The sequence below is a fragment of the Equus asinus genome, chromosome X, assembly GCF_041296235.1.
Source record: "Equus asinus isolate D_3611 breed Donkey chromosome X, EquAss-T2T_v2, whole genome shotgun sequence".
Classification (NCBI taxonomy): domain Eukaryota; kingdom Metazoa; phylum Chordata; class Mammalia; order Perissodactyla; family Equidae; genus Equus; species Equus asinus.
In genome coordinates this window covers 126,470,312-126,492,278 of record NC_091820.1, presented here as the reverse complement: position 1 = coordinate 126,492,278, position 21,967 = coordinate 126,470,312, and the positions used below count along the sequence as shown (strand labels likewise).

At 39.2% G+C, this 21,967-nt stretch overlaps 1 protein-coding gene across 7 annotated transcripts in view; it reads left to right on the top strand.

The window, feature by feature from the left end:
- FGF13 (fibroblast growth factor 13) overlaps positions 1-17,463 on the top strand; it is a 488,385-nt gene extending 470,922 nt beyond the window's left edge. For all 7 annotated transcript variants that reach the window (XM_044763925.2, XM_044763927.2, XM_044763924.2 and 4 more), the window contains 2 exons: positions 14,565-14,763; positions 16,064-17,463. In XM_044763925.2, coding sequence (XP_044619860.1) covers positions 14,565-14,763; positions 16,064-16,200 — 336 coding nt within the window. In that variant the 3' untranslated portion in view covers positions 16,201-17,463. The remainder of the gene's footprint in view (positions 1-14,564; positions 14,764-16,063) is intronic.
- The last annotated feature ends 4,504 nt before the right edge of the window (positions 17,464-21,967 follow it).

The following is a 21,967-nucleotide window of genomic DNA, read 5'->3' as shown; positions in this document are numbered from 1 at the left end:
GAAAATTAGCAAAGTCCCTGACAATTGGGCATGGCCTATGGAGCTTCCCCCAAAGCTATGAGGTTTGAAACACTCTTAATGTTTACTCAAAGTATTTATGCTGTTGTTTATTCGGGTCACTTAGCTTACAGCCCCCTGTTCATTCCTTTTTCCTATGATTTTCACCAAATGTCTGACTTCTGTAAACATTCTCTCAATAGATTGGAACTGCAGAAAGTATAACTTCAGTGACACCAAAGTGTGTTTATAGCATATTGGTTCTGGGGATTGGAGTACTAGTGATCTCACCATGCAGAAAGGTGATTTAAAAATGGAGCTTTATTATCTTGTATTGGCACCTAGTGTACAGTATCACTTCTAGTTCAGTATAATTAAATTGACTTGTGTTTGGCTAGTCATAGAATGCACTGCTTTTATGTTCTTCTAGCTATTATCACAGTGGCAACTTTGGTCATTCTGGTGTGATTCTGAAGGATCTGTTTTTAGGTTTCAACATAAGCTGTTTCCATTCTACTCTGTACCTTGACCTAGGATAGTTACACTTTTTTTCAGAGATCGGTAAGTGCTTAGCTGCTGCTGATGATGACAGGAGAACACTTAACTATAACAGATGAAATTACCAAATGAATTCTTTTGAATGGAATAAAGGCTCCATCAGGTTATCATAGTACAGAGATATGCATCCACAGTAGGTCTGTCTCTTGCTTGGCCACTGTAGACTGTGGAACTCAGTTTTGATCTGTTGTCCCTCACCGTAAGAACACACTTTGGGGCGCTGCGTGAGTCCTGGCTGCAGCTCAGGAAGTGCTCTTTAGACAATTGTCTGAGGAACGCATCTGCTGTTCCCAACGTGCTGACCAGCATGAGTGTCAACATGTACTTTAGGGAAAATAGTGCATGTGATAGGCACTCAAGAAATTTCTGTTGACTTGAATGAGTGTAAGCCCCCCAAAATGGTATAGAAAATGATCTGTCTTCTAAGTCAACCAGAGATGATACTGCACATTCTGCAAAATAATAAACATTATGTAAAGATGTTGTTCGTAGAAGCTGGGACTCGCTAGGCAAATGACACATTGTGATTCTGTCCACAAACCAATTCCTTTCTGGAGCCAGAATTTTTACCTGCTTTACCTAGAGAACAGTATCGAATAGCTAGACTCATCTGAAAATGTTTTGTTTGATATGAACCAGCACATGTAATTAAATGTCTTCTCTCCTTGCCTGAATAATTGGCGTTTGAGAGTCAACCAAAGAACAAGTCCATGTCTCCTTTTTCCAAGGGTGGGCTTCAGAGCAAAGAGAAGATGGATCCATGACAGGGCGGGGGAGGGAAGAACTGGGTGTTGAACCCACACAACCCTCTCCCTGGAGACAAAACTTGGGCAGCAAAGGAAAAGGATGTACATCTGGTACACCCTGTCTCCCTTACCATCATCCCCTTTCCATCAACTGACTTTAAGTCGGAAGTCAGCATTTAGCAGGTTCTGCCTGAAGCTAAGTGAGGGAGTTTAATTCTGAGGACTGTGATTCCCCTGAAGGGCCACATCCTTCTCTTTCTCTTGGGGAAAGAGTGTTGTTTGTACCCTCCTGGTGCTGAGGGACGTAGTAGGCACCATCATGTGGCAATATCCCAAATTTATTCTATCTGAGAGGTTAAAAAAAGAGAAGTAATCCAACTGCTGATGCGAGTCATGAATAGATGATGTAACTTATGATGAGTTGGTGATACAATTTATCATCTACCAATCACAGGTTCTTAGAATAACCTTTGTACGGGATCAATATGAGCCATGAAACTAGATACGAATATATTATGAACATTTAAAGTTTTAGCCCCCTTGATTATCTTTAAAGTAATATATACAGCATATTTATGTGTAGATTTTTTATCACCAGCCATCTGGTAAAAATTAGTATGAGATAAATAATTTAGCTTCCTTCTGTTCAGATACAATTTCATTACTCTCTTCCTTGATGCTGCGAACAGTCTTCAGAAATAATCAATTCTAAAGTGCTTTTGCATTCCGGCTGAAGCTGAGCCTGGAGGTTTCTGACATCCTGACATTTGACTCTTTTTCCTCTGTATGCTGTGAAAAGAAGAGCTGCCAATTATTAGGAAGTGGCCCCCAAAGAATTGCATACCTGGTGGCAGCCTCTTGCACAAGCACACTGCTAAATCACAGTGTGGGGACCCATGACATGCAGCAGCTTGGATGTTCAAGAAGTCATTCTTTCGAATTAAAAAAAATAATAATAATGCAGAGCATAAGAAAGCAACTTGGGAAAGATGAGTTATTATTCTCTGTGACCCAGTAACTCTCTCTAATCACAGTGAAAATTCCAGCCTCTGAAGCTCAGTAATTGGTTTGGAGGAAATATTTTTCCATTCATAAGAAAAATCTCTGCTAGTTTTGGTCCTGGCCTTATTTCTCCAGTCTGGCTTGAGTTGAAGAATTTTATGCTAGAGTTGTAGGAGAACATGTGCAGGATTGGGGAAGGCCTTGAACACCAGACCAGCGAGTTTGGATTTTCTCCTGTAGGCAGCAGGGAGCCATTAAAAGATTTTGAACAGGAGGAATGTAAAAAATAGGACTTGATTTGGATGCATGTTTAGTATAAAAGTGCAATGATAAGATATATTAAGGGAGTGTTATGGTTCTGTTCACAGCATGAATATAACTGGAGAATTCGTCTTGACTAGCTGTCTACTGCAGCTTTTACGGCATGCAAATTTTCAGGGCCAGCTGTGTAAGAGCTTGATGGTAAAAGAACAAAGTAAGAATTGATAATGTGAATATGATTGTAACGAGAGGCAGTTTTGGTGATCAAGGTCATTGGTAACACAGAATAATAATCATTTTAAAGGGTTACTCTTGAATTATTTGTTATTTTGTTTGAGTTCTTTGGAACCACTTCGATGCTGTATAATTACCTTAAGTTTTAAGTGTTCCCTGCAGGGATAATTTATGCATTTTGCATTCTCATGCAAATGCCATAACAGTCTACACTGTTGAAAATGAAAGCTGGAAATTATTCCAAATAGGTCATGGTTGTGCAAAGCTTCTGAAGTATTAATCATTTTCATATAGTCCCAGTTTATATTATATTCTTGCATTGTGTTTTCAACTATGGTAATACTTAGGTAACAAATATGTGAAAATTTAAATTGCATATTTTGATAACTGTAATTTGCCTATTTCAAAATTTAATGTCACCAAAACCCTTTTTAAAAAATTAATTTAAAATTGTTGCAGTATTTTGGGAAATACAGAACAAACCAAATTTAATTTAAACTAAGCTATTGAAAGCTCATTTAGGAATTGTAGCTGGATACTTGATCTCAACACACCTATAAAGCACTGCATTTTTAGAATTCAGGCTTCACTGCGGTGGTTTCTACATAACCATAATATAAGGTGATGATGATAATAAACGACATCACAGGTGGGGGCAGTTTGGTCTAAATAGAGAACCATTGTCTTGTTTACTGTGACATCTAAGCATTACATTTCTCTTATGAAAATATAATTCACTTTATGATAGCAACCTTCGTATTTCAAAGTGTCTTATTTTAATGAACTTTCACAGGACTTCTTTGCACTGATCCTGAGTTTCTCATGAGACCTGGATTTCTTTTTTTTTCCTTCAGAGATAGATGTGCATTACACTAAGGAAAATCTCCAGGAAGGTTTACTCCTCTGTCTGTCAGGCTCCTCCGTAAATACTAATGTACAGAAAAACGTTACCTGCGCTGGGCGGCCTCTCAGATTTTACCCTGAGCTCTGAGCACAACTGGGAGTTTGGACAGGAAATAGAAATTTTCTCCAACAGATGAGAGAGGCAGACTTAGTTTTTTACCTTCCCCATTAAACCCTTGGCCACGGGGACAGTGGGATGGCAGGCGTTTCTCAAAGGCCCCAGGATTATGAAATTGGGAAAAACAAATCATCACATTTACTTTCTCTGTTTTCACTTCCTCTTGTCTTCCTTTATCTCTTTGTACCCCCCTCCTGCCATCCCTCTGTCCCTCTGTCTCTCTCTGTCTTGAGCAGACAGGCACACATACACACGCGAGTCTGTTTGGGTTGATTTATATTTCTCCTTACCTGCTACCCACATCTGTACCTAAAAAGGCAGAAGCCTAGTTTCAGTAAATGTGCTCTGGATCACCCTTTAAAAACTTCTAGAGTAGAGAGAATTTCACTAGAAAGGAAAAAAAACCCAAATGTGCTAAAATTCAGCCGTGAACATTTTGCAGTAGAAGAATGAACTTTTCATGGCATGATCCAGGAGAAGGTTAAAGTAACATGTTTATGTGAGATAAACGGAGGGCTGCCTGGCATGTTAGAGAAAGCAGCAGGCCGGGAGCTGGTGAGCTTGGCTTGTACTCAATGTTGAAGCCCTTCCTTCCTTCTGCAACCCAGGACCAGTTAGGAAGTGTCTTAGAGATCAGGTTGCCTTAAAATAGGGGCCTCTCACATGTCAGCACCAGCTACCTTAAACTGATTCCAGCTTCCTCTAGAAGGAGCTGCTTCCCTGTTCTGAATTCATTCTCCAGCAGAAAGTGTAAAAGCCAGGTCCAGTGTATTAGCATCTTTGGCTCCATTTCTTCAACTGTGAAAAAAAAAGCTCTTTAGAGAGGAAAAAACAGGTCTACCAAAATCATTATAATCATTACCTTTGTGATCATCATCATTATTAAACTGTCCCTTATCTGTCACTTGAATGCTATAACTGTTTAAGCAGTTGTAGAAAACTTTAAAAGTAGGCACTGCTTAAACGAAAGGTTCTATTAGATGTTTCATTATTGTTGTTATTAGTAACCTACATTATGAAAGTAGAACTAGCAAAACAGTCATTTAGAACAAAAGAAGTGAGATAATAGTGTTGTACTTTTTGTGGCATAGTAATTAAACTGAGACATGTAAATGTCATTTGGCCCATTAATACTGGATTATTTTGCAAATCTCTTTAATATCTTGTGGGTTCACTAATACACATTATAGTAATTCAGATTTTAGAATCTTAGGATATTTTAAGCCCCAAATTAAAAGCTCATGTATTGTTACCCTTGAAAAGGAATCACTGCTGAAAGCAATTCTCACACATACATTTCATATGTAACAGGAACCCCTCTCAGAAATGGAAAGATGCTTCTCTTCTCCATTTGTTTCCATCAACAACCACTAGTTTTGATACAAGTTTCAAGTTGGGAGTGGGGTGGGAGATGCTGCACTTTCTTATAGATCTCACAAACTGGGAGTTAAGGCAAGGGAAGGGATGCCATAGTCAATGAGCACTTACACCTGTGCTAGCTGCGTTCCATGCCCTCTGCAATCTTCCCTAGGAGGCACATGGTGCTGTTCTCCTCTTACAGATGCAAGAACACAGGTACGTTGCCCAAAGTCAGAAATCTGGAAAGTGGAAGAGGCAGATTTGAACAGAGCCCTTCAGTATTCCAAGAGGCAGGGCACTCAAATAGGAGGAGGGGCCAAACCTTCAGCAAATGTTGGAACTGGACATTTAGAAGAGAGTTGACATCACAGCTGTTGACCCACAGTGACTACCATTTGGATGAAAAGGCACACTTGCAATTGAGTTTATAAAGAAATGACTTGTTAAAGGTTTCTTTCCTGTGGTTTTCTCACTTGTGAGGTGGGAGGACTCCTCTCTCAGGCCAGAGGGATGTAGATCCACTCTGAACTTACTACTGAGAGCTGCTGTCAAAATTGAATCAGATCATTGTATATGCCAAGGGGCCTCCCACAGTGCTTGGCATGCAGTAGGCTCTCACTAAGTAATAGTTTAAAATGAATTCTTCCATTTGAGTCTTAATGAATCGACTTCCCCCATTTAGACTTGTGGTAAGTGACTGTTGCTAACATTGTCTCATTAGCTCCGTTAAAGGGGCAAATGAGGGTAGAAATGCACTCTTTTTGTGGAAAGATTACTCTCTTTACAACTTCCTATCCTCAGAAGTAATTTGCAGGTGTAATGTGATGCGGCAGTCCAATACCGCTCTGCAACACCTTTCTCATTCTTGGTTTATAGATGAGGCCTTTGCACCTTGCCCTGTGATTCCAGGTTTTATGGTTTGCAGTGGAAAGCACGCATTAGCGACTTCCATTTGAGCAGTCGCTGTTGTCTAGCGTTGCTTTCCTACCTGTTCAAGAGAAAAGATAAGAAGTTTCCTTGGAAAGTCTTGGAAGGAGTGGACTCATGGTTATTGTAAGTGACTCTCTTTTACAGAGACAGGCCCTATCAAATTTAACACAACCGCTATCCAACACAAAATTATGATCCTCAAGCTGCCCGAAGTACTAGAACATGCTATGCAACCCACCTTGGTATGATTTTATTTTTAATAGGCCCCCTGCCTTGCCAGTTTTTTCAGTTGATCTACGAGGAAAGAACCTTTCTCCTTTGTGTGACAGTTTGTTGGATCTCTTTGAAAAGTTTTCAGAGTTCCCAGCCTTTGAATTTTCAGACAGGAGCTTGCAACAGCTATTTAAAAAGATAGAACCTACTACGCTTATTCTCTCGCTGCCTACAAATACTTCCAAAGCCATTCTCTTGCAGATGGATTTAGATCCCACTCTGAAGTTATTACAGAGAAGAATACTGCCACAAATTAGAAAACATCCTAGTAGTAACAGAGAATATTTATCCAGTGGGCACAAATTAATTCCAGTAACCAGTAAAAAGCCAGGAAAGTTTATTTTTAGAAATCATATCTGATATTTGATTCCCATTTCAAGACACATAGGTCAGCCTGGCTATAAGAAAGCCAACATCCAGAGTTAAGATACATAATAGACAAAAAAGTTTTAGGGAGTTATTCACTTCAGAGAAGTGTTCTTCACTTCAGAAAGAAGTAATTTTCCACAGATTTTTGTTAAAAAATGAGATTTAATGTAGTAAGATTTAATGAATAATGTAATGGTCACAGTCTCTCTGCAACGTATCTTATGTAAGATGAAGTGTGTCTACTACTACTTAATTGGATTGCCTCAACAGTTTATCTCCTTCTGCAAGCTTTGGGTCAGGCTAACACCGTCTTGGTCCAGTTAGCCTTGGAGACCTGTGGCCCATCCCTCTCCTGTGTCACAAATCTCAGCAAGTTACTTCCATTTCGAAATGTCTTTGCTGACCAGGTTTGGAGCTGAGAGAGGCCTTTGGATCATGTAATTTTAATATCATGACAAAAATAACTCCTCTTAGGCACTGTAAGGGATGCATTATTTTTTGTTTTGTCTCCTGCTTTTTTTCTAGCTTATTTCAATGTGTTTTATAAAACAAATTGCTTTGTAAAATTTGACAGCTTGAGTAATCCATTGCATGAGACCACTTTACAGAAATATATGAAAATCCAGAACAAGCCAATACAAAAGACTAAACGAACTCCGGGGCTGGAATATGGTCATATCTGCATCCCAGTTCTGTTTTAAACAGGCCATTGGTTGACAGAGTCCTTAATGTATTTTTTCATTTTTGTTTGTGAATAATTGAGGAGAAAAAGCAATACTGTTCTAGCATATTTTATGGGGTCAACATAAGGTAAATTAAAATATCTATTAAATATCTTGGAATATAAAAATGCTACGAAGAAATTTCATTGTAACCATGGGAGGGAAATTAGTCCATGTGCATATTCTTAATTATAATTTGTGTTTCTTTACCAATGGTTGCTAATTATCATGTGTTCTTTTGAGTCATTTTGTTGTGGGGGATTTTGTGAAGCCCGTACGTAAGTACTGCATTTCTTCGATGCTGTGGCTTGCGGCACTGCAGCCTTTTCAGCCAACTGCAGACAGAAATGAGAAATGAAAGGGAGCAAAACAGTTTTCTGGGAACCAAGCTTGGAGGAGACCACAAAATACAAAGTGTCATTCATGTGCAGCCCTAATTTTGGCCAGAATTTATATCTTCCATGTTAATAAAACACATATAGGCAGACTCTTTTTCTGTAAATTGATTCCACAGTGAAAAAGAACCTTGAAAAGAAAACAAAATTTATTTATTTTGCCCTGGTTTCCTGGGCTTGTATTATCAGAATTAACCCCACATTTCATATTTATGGAGCTTTACAATTTTCAGAACTTCTTTCACATACATCATCTCATTGGATCCTTGTACAACAATCCAGTAAGGTCAGCAGGACTGGTAGGGTTTTTTCCTCCCATTTTACAAAAATCAAGCTAATAGAATTTAATGGAAATGCTTAGCTATTTGCAGAACCAAAGACCAAGAGTGGATGTTTAATGCCTATATCTTGATTAACAGGAAATCTCTTTATTCTTGCAGCTTAAGCATTGTTTTTCTTTATTGTTCTCTCTTCTCTTCCTCCCTCTCCCCCTCCCTCTCCCTTTCCTCTCTCCCTCCCTCTCCAGTTTTTTAAATTGAATTTCTCTGTAGGCTGCTTTCCTCTTTCTGTCACCTACTCTCTCTGCTCTCACAGGCAAGTTCTGACTTGTCAGTCTCTACTCCAGCCCTCTCTTCATTTAGTGCCACATTGAACCCTTTTTTGGATCTGTACAAAGGAACTTCCAAGTTCTCTGCATATGGTATTCCATCTTTCATTTATTTCATCAAATGTGTGTTGATCATTGACTTTAAGCCAGCCTATGCTAGGAGCTGCCCTCAGGTATCTCACAGTCTAGAGGATATTTGAGTGAACAAACAATAGTCTGTTTATCATGAATTAATCATTTTGCTTAGCTACAGTGCGCTGGATGAGTATTGATTCCCTCTCCTCCAACCTCTCCCTTCTTGTGCTTTGATCTTAGTAATAATGAAGTTCATTCACGTCAGATATACCCTGGGAGAGAACATCAAAGTCCTGAATATAATGATTAGTCCTGAATTTTGAAATCACTGATAGAGGGGAAGCCTATATAGAAGAGTTGAAAATCTAATTTTAATCTGTGTATTTTTCCATTAGGCTGAGGAATAATTGATGCACACAAGTCAGACCAGCTTAAATCACCTGCTAACTTTAAGTCTAGAAAATGAATTGTCATCAGAACATGGCTCAAAATTAGAAGAGCGAGCCCTTGCTATTGGTAGTAATTGTTAAATTAATTGGATCATCTAGCTACTGAAAATGTGGCCAGAAGAGAGGAGGTAGACGAAAAGAAAGTGAGAGGATTAAAGAGAGAGAGAGATTAGTTATGATATGTTTATAGAACCTACTGAAAAGAGGAAGTCATGTTTTACTAGGTTCAATATTTAGAGTTTCTTTAAATGCCCACTCATATATCTATAAACTGTTTTTGTTTCTGTGTTCTCTGATGCCTGCTTTACAAGACTTTATGAGGGAATACAATGAAATGCATTGAGAAATGTCAACGGATGTGTGCACTTGGCATAGCATATACAGATGGGAAAGGTTATATTTAATGTGCCATACTGTTGTCACAGGCTTTGGTCAACAGTCAACGGGCTTAGTGTTGCCATTTTATGTATGGACAACCTCAGTAGACTCTGATGCTCTCTCAAGATCCAAGGGAATCAGTGCAGTCCATTTAAAAAATACTTCTTTTGAGAGAAATGTGTTAAAAGGAAGCATTTACAATATACGTGGCAATCCTCAACACTTCCCATCTTCCTGAGATACAGATGCAAATGAAACACTGCCACCCTATCAGTGGTACCATAGCTGAAAATACAAAAGCAGGGGGAAAAGAGAATGTATAAAATAGCAGTATAAAAATCTGCTCTTAAAGCCTATGTTTGCCAAGTTACTTCTTTTAATCAGGAAGGCATTTAGTCATGATGTGTGTATTTTGGTATCATAGATGTGTTTAGAGCACTGAGATGACAAATAATATACAGACAGTTTTTAGCTCTCACCATTTTGGTTATGGCTACTGAGGATGTAGCTGCACCTCACCTGCTGAGGGACGTTGCCCTCACTCGGTTCCCTTCAGGGAAGCCACCATCACAGCCCATGCCCTTTCTGACCTGGCTCCAGCTCCAGGGGGCCAGAGAGGTATTGCACCCTCTCCATACTTTGCCCTCGGTGCCAGGGGCAACCCAGGGCACTGTTGCTTCTTTTGACCCTAATAGAGAATAGCAGATTACACGAGTCCAAAGCCTTTTGTTCTGTAACAAAAATGTTTTCTGGCACACCATTGGATCTGGGAGTTAGTTGCATATAATCAACATTACTGATTGCATTAATGCCTTCTTCACTTGCCTCTCAAAGTCTGCGTGGTGGTCTAATATGCCTTGATAAGGGTAGCAGACCATTACCATTTGTGACTGTAAGCATTCTCCAATATGTTCTATTGACCTGATATTGAGGGTTTCAAATGTTTTCTTCTTGTCAGTGATATTTCAACCTCCAAAGAACCATTTCCCTCCTAATAGTGAGTAAATTGGTAAAAAGGGGTATTAGATTTTGCTCCTGGATCTGCTTGTTCTGAAAATGTGTATTCTTCATTCCTTACCCAAAATATGATCGTTATAACTAACTGGTATGGATTCCTTAGATAAAAAGGTTCAATATTCACTGCGAAAAAACTAACCTTGAACTTTAAGGGGAATAGAGATAATGATATAGAAGAGAGATTTTAGAGACAGGTTGATTATTTCATGAACTAGAAAGACGTTATTCCTCTGAAAAAAAATGTAGATATGCAAGAGAGGTAAACAACTTTGAAGAGAAATCAATGCACAAAAGGTTAGAAGATATAAAGGACCTTTTCTTTTGTAGTCATGCCAAGTAATTCCTTAGTGATTGTGCAGGGAATGCTTCACATCTTTTTAATTCATTCATTCATTTATTATGTTAGCAGGTATTTATCTTATGCATATTAAATACAAAGCACAGTGACTCCTGCTTCTATTTAGCACCTACTGTGTGTCAAGGCCACTATGGTACGTTTTTCAAGAGCGCTAATAATTGTCTCCAGGTCAATCAAAGGAGATTGATTCCTCACCATATGTCAACCTGCTATCCTCTGAATAGGGCTTCCCTGGTTAAGGTCAGATCAATTTCTATTATTTGTATGAATCACTGCTGAGACAGAGAGAGATGCAACTGCACCCCTCTTCCCTTTGGTGGCCCTTCCCATGTTGGGTGGGATGTTCGCATTTTTCCACATTTGATAAAAATCAAGCCTCTTCTGCCTACTCATTCCAACACTGGATAAAATGACAGTGTCACACACAGAGAACAGAACACTCCTTTAGTTGCTTCAATATTCTTTTTTTGGCCTCGTTTTCCTTCCTCTCTACTGGGTTTTTGAGTCCAAATTTAGTGGTGATGACTAAGAAATTGCCAGGATGTGACAGAGCATGCAGTTCATTGAGTCCTTCCTTGCCATTTTCCAATAGTTGTAACAATTACCAAGTTTTTCCTCCTAATGTCGTAGGTGCCAGTATCTGTGTAGTATCTGTTATTCTTAACAGATGCTAAATCACGCATGCAGGATCTGCCCATGCAGTGACAGCTTCCTTCTACATACAACTGATTTCCTTATATAGTATTAAGGAAATCCCCTGAAGACTTTATTAGTTGATACTTATGAATCCTGGAATTTCCAATACTTAAATCTGAACCTCTGAAATCCAAATCCTATGAACAATAATCGAGTGGTCTGCTGTGTACTAGGCAATATGACAAGTTATTTATGAGGGTGAAAAGTGAATTCAGAAATAAGACAAGTCTCCTGCCATCTGGAGCCAATCAAGCACACGCTTGAGTCACAGGGCCAAGCTAGAGATGTAGATGAAGTTTCCAGGAGCACAAATACGGATGTAATCACTTCTGACTGGGAGAGATCATATATGATTCCAGAGGCAGTCATATGGGAGCTAGACCTTGAGGGATGAGAGCACAACCAGTAGGTAGAGAGAGATAAGAATGACATCCTAAACAAAGGACATTAATGGCATCTGTAAAGGTGCAGAGGCACACATGATTCTGTGCTAGAAGATGAGACAGAAGGCTCGGCAGTGACTAAATTGTGGAGAATTTTAAATGCCACATCAAGTTGTTGTTTTGACTGTAAGCAAAAGGCAAAACCATCAAAAGTTCCTGAGGAAGAGAACTTTGTTTTAGGAGGGAAATCTGCTAGCAGAAGAGGAGAGAGCAGTCAAGAGGTTATTACAGCAGGCCAGTGGAGAGGTAAGAAGGGTGCAAACGAGAGCAGTGGCAATGGGAATGGAAGGGAAAGGTCATGGACTGGAGAGCATGTGGATGAGCTTCAAGGCCCCCTGTTTTAAGTGTGAGCAGTTGACAGGATGGTGGACTCTAATTCCTAAGACGGGACACAGAAGTGAAGGTGAGAGGAACTGGGGCTCTATGCTTCGAATATTTTTCTTCCCCCTTTTCTGTTTTGAATTCCTACCCATCTTTTAAGGCTCAGCTCAAATAACACCCTCCCTGTGAAGCCTACCCCTCCCCAGTCCCCCAATCCGAATTAAGTCAGGCTTCCTCTGTTCTCATACAACACCTCCTTTATGCCTCCCTCTCTGTACTTAATGGCAGCACACATATGTCCAGGTCATTTAGGAACATGTCTGACTTCTGCAAATAGATGGTAAGCTTTCCAAAGCCACATCTTATTTACCTATGAATTTTTAGGACCACCCAGGCGTATACTGGACTGTCAGAAAATGTGTGTAAAAGAATGAATGAATGAATGCTGCTGTCACACAAGAAGTGAAATGCAGCCCTTTTGGGGGACCTGCCTTAGAGCACAGAGTGATCCCATCTCTTGGTTTTGTAGTCAGTCATACGGTATGTTTATGTGGCTAAACAGTATCGCTCGCCTTGATCATATATGTTATTCACCATATTTATTTTCAGATGGTTTCTGACTCTTCATGAAAATAAAATCCACTCTCCAAGAATGAGGTTCTTTTTTCCAAATGGTGATTTAATTCCCAAAGAATTTCAGCACCATTCTACGCAATTGTCCTCATCACTAGAGGAAATGTGGAGACCTTTAGTCAAATTTCTTTATAGGCATACCTTGGCTTTCCCTATGTAAAGAATCCTACAAAGAGGAGTTTTCACAGCCCATAAGTAGAATGCTTTGGTTCCTACCATGTGATAGTTGCCTTAGAAGTACATTTCTTCTTGAGTAGATTGAATTGGTGTGAATCTTCTGAGGATCTGTGAAGTGTGCCCCTAGGCTGAGATGACCCCCAAAGATGACTACAGTCTGTGCGCGCTGGAGGCCAGATGAGGGGAATCAGTGAGATCACTGAGTGAAACAGAATTTCGTGGATGCCAAGAAAAAAGAGAAGAAAATTGTTCAATTGTGTAACTTTCAGAGAAAGGCTGCCTCTTTTGAGGATTCTGTCCCTCTTTGCTGAAGTGACTCTCTCAGCGCATTTCAGATCCTGTTGGTCAGATGGTGTACATTACTCAGAATGATACCTAATATGAAAATGAAGGAAGATAGGACCATGGAGGCACTGTTCAGAGAAGCCCGGTGTCCAGAAAGTGTGCAATAATTTTACAAAGTATTGTTTAGTGTTTTATCAAAGGTTATTCCTGATAATGTCTCAGCAAATTAGCAAAACACTAATGGCTTCCTTGGTGCCACTGTCACATGTAGTTCAGTTCGCATTTTTCTCATTATCTTCGACTCCAAGTGAATCCTCTGCTACTCTATGGATTACTCAGATTAAAATCTGCTATTCATTTCATTTTACTTACAAATGACCATTTTTAATAGCTATTTATTGCATACACACGCATATAGAAAACTTGAAAGAAGGCTTTCTTTTTGTTTTCTTCTGAGACAGTCTGTTGGGTCAGGAACCCTTCGTTTATATGGGCAAGTCCAAAGAAAACATAGCCAAATATGTGGCAGGAAATCACATTGCAGGGTTCAAAATTTCCCCAGCTACTCTCTCTCGTGTCTGCTTGTAGAATTACTGTAAATCCTTTGCTTCTATATTGATTTGCTGTAACTGTTACTGTAAGGCAAGGATGGGGGTGAGGAGGGAATTTTTTTCTTTTTTTAAGTCAAGGTCCAATATCTAAAAAAAATCAATTTGGTTTACCTAAAAGTAAAAGGTAGCCTTTCTTTGTGGCATCCCTTTAGAAATATAGACAGCCAGCATTATAACATTGTAACGAAGATTTCAGCCTTGGGCAATTGAAGATTATAGTATATAGTAATGGCAGAATCTATGAAAATTAAGTGCAAGGACCAAATGTTTATTTTCTCATATTTAATCCGAAAGAGCACAAAGCTTCATGTGATTGCTTTATGCTTGTCTTTTCGATCTTTGGTTCCTGTATTTGTCCAATACACTACACTTATGTGGCTGGTTCTAATTTCTCCATTACCTTATTACAAAGAGAGCTCATTATTGATCAGTAGCACTTGTACTTAGGGCTTTTTCTAAAGTATCATGTGAAATGTTATATATAGTATTGGTTTCCAATGATAGCAGTTTATGCTATTAAAATAGAACACCGGTGATACACGCTTTAACGAAGTATGTCCTAAATGCCTGAAGGGCGATACCACATGGTTCTCCACGAAATTCATAGCTATAAATATTGAACTTTGGTTTATTTACTTTTCTTGTAGGAACATTTCACACCTGAGTGCAAATTCAAAGAATCAGTGTTTGAAAATTATTACGTGACATATTCATCGATGATATACCGTCAGCAGCAGTCAGGCCGAGGGTGGTATCTGGGTCTGAACAAAGAAGGAGAGATCATGAAAGGAAATCATGTGAAGAAGAACAAGCCTGCAGCCCACTTTCTGCCCAAACCACTGAAAGGTAAACGTGATCTTATAGGAGCTGTGGATTAAATGAGTATCAGTCTTTAAATTAATCCTTTATCACACTTTTGAAAGTGGAGCATCATTCTACCACATTAAAGCATTTATACAAAAATTTAGTAACATTTTACCACACTTAAAAACATTAAAGCATTGACAATAGTATCTAATCTCCCGATTTTAATTTTTCCATAGTACATCGTGATAGAGCAACACCTTACTTATGTGAAAGTAGCTTAATTGCTAACTCAGGACAGCCGAAAACCCCACATTATGCTGAAATGGTCCCTGGGGGGAAACACAGTTGCTAAAACGTGTCCACATTTAACACTTATTAGAAAGCTCTTTAGGCCCTCTCTAAGGCCCAACAATATTGTCCCAACAGTTTTCATTCACTGTTTTGTTTTCCAGTCATTGTTAGCCGATCAGTAGCAAATTAGAAAGGATGAGGGATAGGAATGGGCTGCAGAAGATAGGGATGTTAGAAGTAGTAAGACATGGTGGAGAAGGGATAGAAAATACGGGCAAAGCCGAGCAAGACCTTTAAGAGGTTACCGACCGGGGGCTAGAATAAGGGTTTAGAGTAGGGGCAGACTGCCCTGTCAAATCAACAGTGCACTGCTTAATAGCATATTTTCTGGAGCCAGACTCCTTGGATTCAAATCCCAACTTCACCCTTTACTAACCAGATGGTCTTGGGCAGGTTATTGATCTGTGTGTGCCTCAAGATGCTCACCTGTGAAATATGGGTATGAGTTCCTCCGTCAGAGGACGCGTATGTGGATTAATTGAAATAATGCGTGTGAAGCACTTAGAAGAGTATATAGCACAGTATAAATGTTCCATGAGTGTAAGCTAGTACTGTTGTTTACAGCACAACAGTAACGAAATTTGCATTTATTGCATTAAGAATTGTGCTAATACTCAGACTCTTGGAGAGTTTCATTTTAAAGTATGATAGAAATCAGTATTTTCAAATGTTTAAATTTTAATATTTGGCTTGCACAGCATACTGTACATCATATTTAAACTTCTAAGAGCTTTATTAAATGCATTTCTCATTAATCCTCTCATATATATAACCATAAGTGATGGAAATTGGCATTAGAACTCTTTACATGCTACTGCACCAAGGCTAGATTTTGCTTAGATTCAGTCCACTCTCTACTGAGTCCTTGAAAGCAGCATTTTTCATGTTTGGCTTAAAGCATGGAAGCCTAGTAATCAGAAGAAAAGTTTAGGGCCAGTGTGGTGTGTGCATATGAAGGCCTTTTACACCATCTTTCTGTGCTTTTCAGTGGCCATGTACAAGGAGCCGTCGCTGCACGATCTCACGGAGTTCTCCCGATCTGGAAGCGGGACCCCAACCAAGAGCAGAAGTGTCTCCGGTGTGCTGAATGGAGGCAAATCCATGAGCCACAATGAATCAACGTAGCCAGTGAGGGCAAAACAAGGGCTCTGTAACAGAACCTTACCTCCAGGTGCTGTTGAATTCTTCTAGCAGTCCTTCACCCAAAAGTTCAAATTTGTCAATGACGTTTACCAACAAACAGGCAGAATTCACTATTCTATCTGCCATTAAACCTTCTTATCATCCGTACTCAAGCCCCATAACTTAGATAGAGCTTGTGCAAAAGAATGCCAGGCATTATCAGTGAACTAAATCTGGGAGAAGGACTGCCCAATTTTCTCATGATCTCACCTATACTTTGGGGATGACAAACCAAAAATATTTCACAGCACTAATGCTGATAAAAATTTGTTCTCCAACCAAGAAAATTTAAAAGACCACAATTGCTATTCAAAAACGAAAAACATAACAAAATAAAATTAACTGCTTAAATGTTTTGTAGGGGCAAACAAAATTATGTGAACTGTGTTGTTTTCTTGGCTTAATGTTTTCTATCTACGCTTGATTCAAGTGTATTATTTACTTTGGTATAGTGCAACTTTATGATTTATGAAATTCAATGGTTCTATTGACTCTGCGTCACTTAATCCAAATCAACCAAATTCAGGGTTGAATCTGAATTGGCATCTCAGGCTCAAGGTAACAGTGTTCTTGTGATTTTACCAGTTTTTTTTAGATTTGTAGTATTCTGGTCAAGTTCTTGTGCTGTACTTTGTGCGTAGAAATTGAGTTGTTTTGTCAACCCGTCAGTAAATATTTACTTTAAAAAAAAGATTATCCTCAAGTGTAGATTTCTCTTAATTCCATTTGTGTTATCATGTTAAACTATTGTTGTGGCTTCTTGTGTAAAGACAGGAACTGTGGAACTGTGATGTTGTCTTTTGTGTTGTTAAATAAGAAATGTCTTATCTGTATATGTATGAGTCCTCCTGTCGTTGTATTTGGCACGTGAATATTGTGTACAAGGAAATGTTCAGACCGGTTACCCCTAAACAACATATACTTATACTTGCTTCTGGAAAAGTGTTTAAGACTTAGCTAGGTTTCCATTTAGATCTTTATATCTGTTGCATGGAAGAAAGTTGGAATCTTGGCATAGAGTTGCATGATGTGTAAGATTTTGTGCATTAATAATTGTTAAAATCTGTGTTCCAAAAGTGGACATAGCATGTACAGGCAGTTTTCTGTCCTGTGCACAAAAAAGTTAAAAAAAAAAGTTGTTTAATATTTGTTGTTGTATACCCAAATACGCACCGAATAAACTCTTTATATTCATTCAACGAAAAATCCTTCAATGTATTTATTCAGTGTCTTTTATGTGCCATTAACTGTCATAGAAACGGGAGTTAAACGTTGAATTACGTGCATCAGGTCACTACACTCAGGTCATCTACAGTCTAGACATTCATATTAACATGAACACTCTTTGAAGTGTGGTTATTGTACTAATTATTGTACTTGGACTTCATATTGGGGCAGAAGAATTCTCATCCCCATTCAGTGATGGAATTGCAGAAACGAGCCCTATTTTCTAGTATTCTCTCTGCCATTCACACTGTCATTTCCCCTGTCTGTTGCTCATTTCTTTCGGTAGAGGAAAGAGACAGGGCTAAATATCTAAAGTCCTTTCTACCTCCAAGAGCTGAATGAAAATGTAAACATTTTTAACGTCAGTGACTTTTCACTAGCTCCCGAAAGCTGCCATTGCCTGGCAATGCATGCTTCAAGAATAGTCGATGTATGAAGCTAAGAGTGGAGGAACAGGTAAAACATAATGGACTGGTGCTTCTCAGGGCATCCATCAGATAAAGTTACTGGAGCCCCAAGCAACATGCTTTTGCATGGAGGGGAGGCTACCCATTCCTAAGGTGTTTGGACCAGATTCGGCAGGAACTGCTAGCCCAACCCAGCTCAGCCCAGCCACCTTATAATTCCATCTTAAGCCCTCTATTCTGTCTCACCCTGCCTGAGCTCTGATGTCTAACTGCATGAAGTGAAGCTGCCTGCTGCACTTGGACTCAGGAGCCTTTGTACCATGTGCCATGAGTAGACTCACTCAACCCCCGCCTCCTATTATTCAGTCAGTAGAGAAAAGTAGTGCATTGTCTCCCTCTTGCTCCAAGGACGTTAAGGTTTGGTCATTGACTATTTTGGTTGCTGCTTTTCCTTTTTCGTTGTTCAGAAATAGTGTAGGTCTGCTGGTAATAAAGAAATCAATACATTGGTGTCTCAGGGAAGCCTGACATAAATAAGAAGTGGTCAAAATACCCAAGAAGAATCCTTTACTCCCAAAATTCTCTTTGATCTTCCACAAGTTGTTTTTAACAAAAAGTGGTGTTTAAATAAATCAACAATTACATAGTCCTCAAAAACCTTCCTACAAGTGGTGATACCTTCAGACATCTTCATTACACACACACATACACTTCAGTAATATTTCTCATGATAGAAAACATTAGCCCTGCCATATGCATATTGAGAGAATAGTTTTGGAAAACGTTGCAAAGACTGTTGGCTCTCAGTCCTTTGTGCATATCAGAAACACCTGGAGGGCTTGTAAGACTCACATTGCTCAACCCCCACCTCCAGAGTTCCTGATTGAATATGTCTAGGGTAGGCTCAAGGCTTTGGAATTCTAAGTTCCCAGTGACACTGAGGCTGCTGGTCCTGGGAAACCACACATTGAGAGCCACTGGCATATGCTATTCTCTTCTTTAGAATTCAAAATGAAAAGCACGGAAAGATGGTGTAAAAGGCCTTCATATGCACACACCACACTGGCCCTAAACTTTTCTTCTGATTACTAGGCTTCCATGCTTTAAGCCAAACATGAAAAATGCTGCTTTCAAGGACTCAGTAGAGAGTGGACTGAATCTAAGCAAAATCTAGCCTTGGTGCAGTAGCGTGTAAAGAGTTCTAATGCCAATTTCCATCACTTATGGTTATATATATGAGAGGATTAATGAGAAATGCATTTAATAAAGCTCTTAGAAGTTTAAGTATGATGTACAGTATGATATTATAAAAAGTCTTAAGGAAGCATTCTTAACTTTGAGAAATGCTGGGATAACCAAGCTTATTTGGCCACGAAGCCACAGTTTCACAAAGCACATATTAATGCTGCAGTGGAGTGGTGGTCCTCAAGCCTTTTGTGGGTACCTGAATAATTTGTGGTGTTTAGTCTGCTTCCATGGTTTTAGACTAGACCTGGGCATCTGCTGAATCTGATGCCAACCACAGTTTGAGAATCACTGCTCTATAGTCTAGCACTTGATCTCATGTTGTCACCACTATCTGTGAACGCATATCCAATATTTGCATTGTATTGAGCCTAGGGAACAATACAGAGAAGAAACAACCACTTTCTTCAAGCTACTTGCAATTATTTAAAAGAAAAACATCCACTAGTTTATTCCTCCAGGAGTTGTGCTTGTACCTGGAGAGAAAACATACTCATTGCCGTGGCATCCTTAAAAGATTGAGAGGGGAAGTGATCTGCAGCACTTTTCTTCACCTCCCTCACCAGCACATTGCCCCAGTTGTAAGCCAATCAAGTTCACTGAAGAATTTTTCAAAGACCCCAGCAACATGTTTCCAAATCTTCTAAGCACCCATTATCCAAGTGAACACATGGGAAAAATGAATATCTAATAGGATCATCTCTCCATCTGCACCAGCTGACTATAACCATTCTGTGGATAAGGGGTGGCAGAATCAGAACAACCATTTTGAATAAATATCATCCAAATGTGCCTTAGAAGACTCATTTAGCTGAAGTGTGTCATACATGGGTTAAATTGAAATGTGCCCTCACTGGCACATCTGCATTTCTACCAACAGTGTTTTCAAGGCAATCTAGGCTTTTCCTGTCATGCTGCTCAAAATTCTTCCAACCTCTATTCAAAGCCATTTCTACATTTTAGGTATTGATTATAGCAGTACCTCACTTGCCAGTACCAAAATCTGCAGGGATGTGGCAGTGGCGTAATGGATGACCATTTCCCATCACAAAAACAAGTGGAGAACTGTAGCAAGGGCAGGCCACTGTAACCCCAAAATTATGAACCTTATTTACAGTGATAAGTTTTCATACTTTTCATTGCTCTGTCTGCCAAGATGTGGTCCCGTGGTTTCACTTGATGCGTTCAGCTATCCTGAAATGAAAACACCTGGTTGCCATGCTAGCTTATTCTGTCACCTTGGGTGTGTCCTTTCCTCCTGATGATTGAGGATGCTGCAAGCTATAGTGCCCTCAACAGGACATGTCTCAAATTCTGGGCTGCTTGTTAGTTCTAAATGAGAAAAAAAGAGAAAAATCCAAACTTAGAGAAACAGCATTTGGGTGTTACTCTTTCGTAGACCATCACATTCTGGACCTTTCTAATCTCTAAACATTGTGCTGATTTTTAGAGGTTAGTTTGAATTTGTTGCACAGAGAAAAATAATCTATGCCAAATCGGTCAACCCTTTTGCTAATATCACATGAGTACAAGTGTCTGGTATTTTCTTCATCACGTTTACTCTAATAAAAAATACAGAAAAGTACATGGCATCATTTTGGGAATGTTCTAATTTCTATGTGGGTATTCTTGAAGAGGTTTGTAACAACTGCAATTCTGTAATCATGCAGAAAGTCTTTCTAGAAGATACAACGTGGATGGTTTTCAATATTAGAATTCTAAACTAATTCACCACATATCAGTCTAATTTCTCCTTTTCTATTAATTTTTGTTTCAAACATTCTGACTATCTCTCTCTCATCAGTCAGCTCACACATGCACACGCAGACACACACATAGATGTGTTTCCTAAAGGTCTCAGAAATGCTCTGTTCTCTGGGAGGATGAACATACATCTATTCAATAGGGAGACTGGGACAACCAAGTTATAAAAGCCAGGGATCCCTGGCTTCTGAGGCTGTCTCCAAGCTATGAGACTTCTGTACACTACGGAGTACTGCCCAGGTTTGTCCCCACAACATGTTAGCATGTCTGCACATTTTGTACTCTAAATAATAGTGCGCATTCTTAAAACAATTTGTTTTAAATTCTGTAAAGTTAACAATTAAAGTAAGAGAAATGTACAAGGGTGATGATTGAGTAAAAGCTTGGCTCCTTTGAGTCAATTGCTCAGCTAGTTGGCTCAGTGGATGTTTATTACCTTATAAGCTGTCAATGCTGCACCGCGTGTAACTGAGGCCTGGATAAAGCATTCACGCAAGGACAAATTGATTGAGGCTGAGTCAGTCTTGCAGAAAAAGAAATATTCTGGGGTTTAGCAACAGGGAAATTTTATTTCCTTACTGGGATTAATAAAGTGGAACTCCAATTGGCAATAACTATTCAGTTTTACATTCTTCACATATGTAAACCTCTCCGTCGCTAATACCCTTGTACAAACTGGATGATTGCAACCCAAGGGTTCTTTTCTTCTTTAAAAATTGCAAAACTAGAAAGAATTAGCCCTCAAAGGCTGGCTGTACTACAGTTTTCCCTTTAATGTAAAACAGCTGAATAAAACAGCTTGAACAATGTTTGAGTTTCATGGGTCTTAGGGACATTTCAAACTACATCATCTTCACATTCACCAACATATTGAATGCCAAGTACACACAAACACTGCTCTGTGTGTGTGTGTGTGTGTGTGTGTGTGTGTGTGTGTGTGTGTGGTGGGTCAGGTAATAAATAAAGAGTCCTGCTACCTACTCTCAGGGAGGATTCAGTAAAGAGATATTCACATTTTTACATTTCCTTGAAGTCACGTGCATCAAGTATAATATCATGTGACCAAC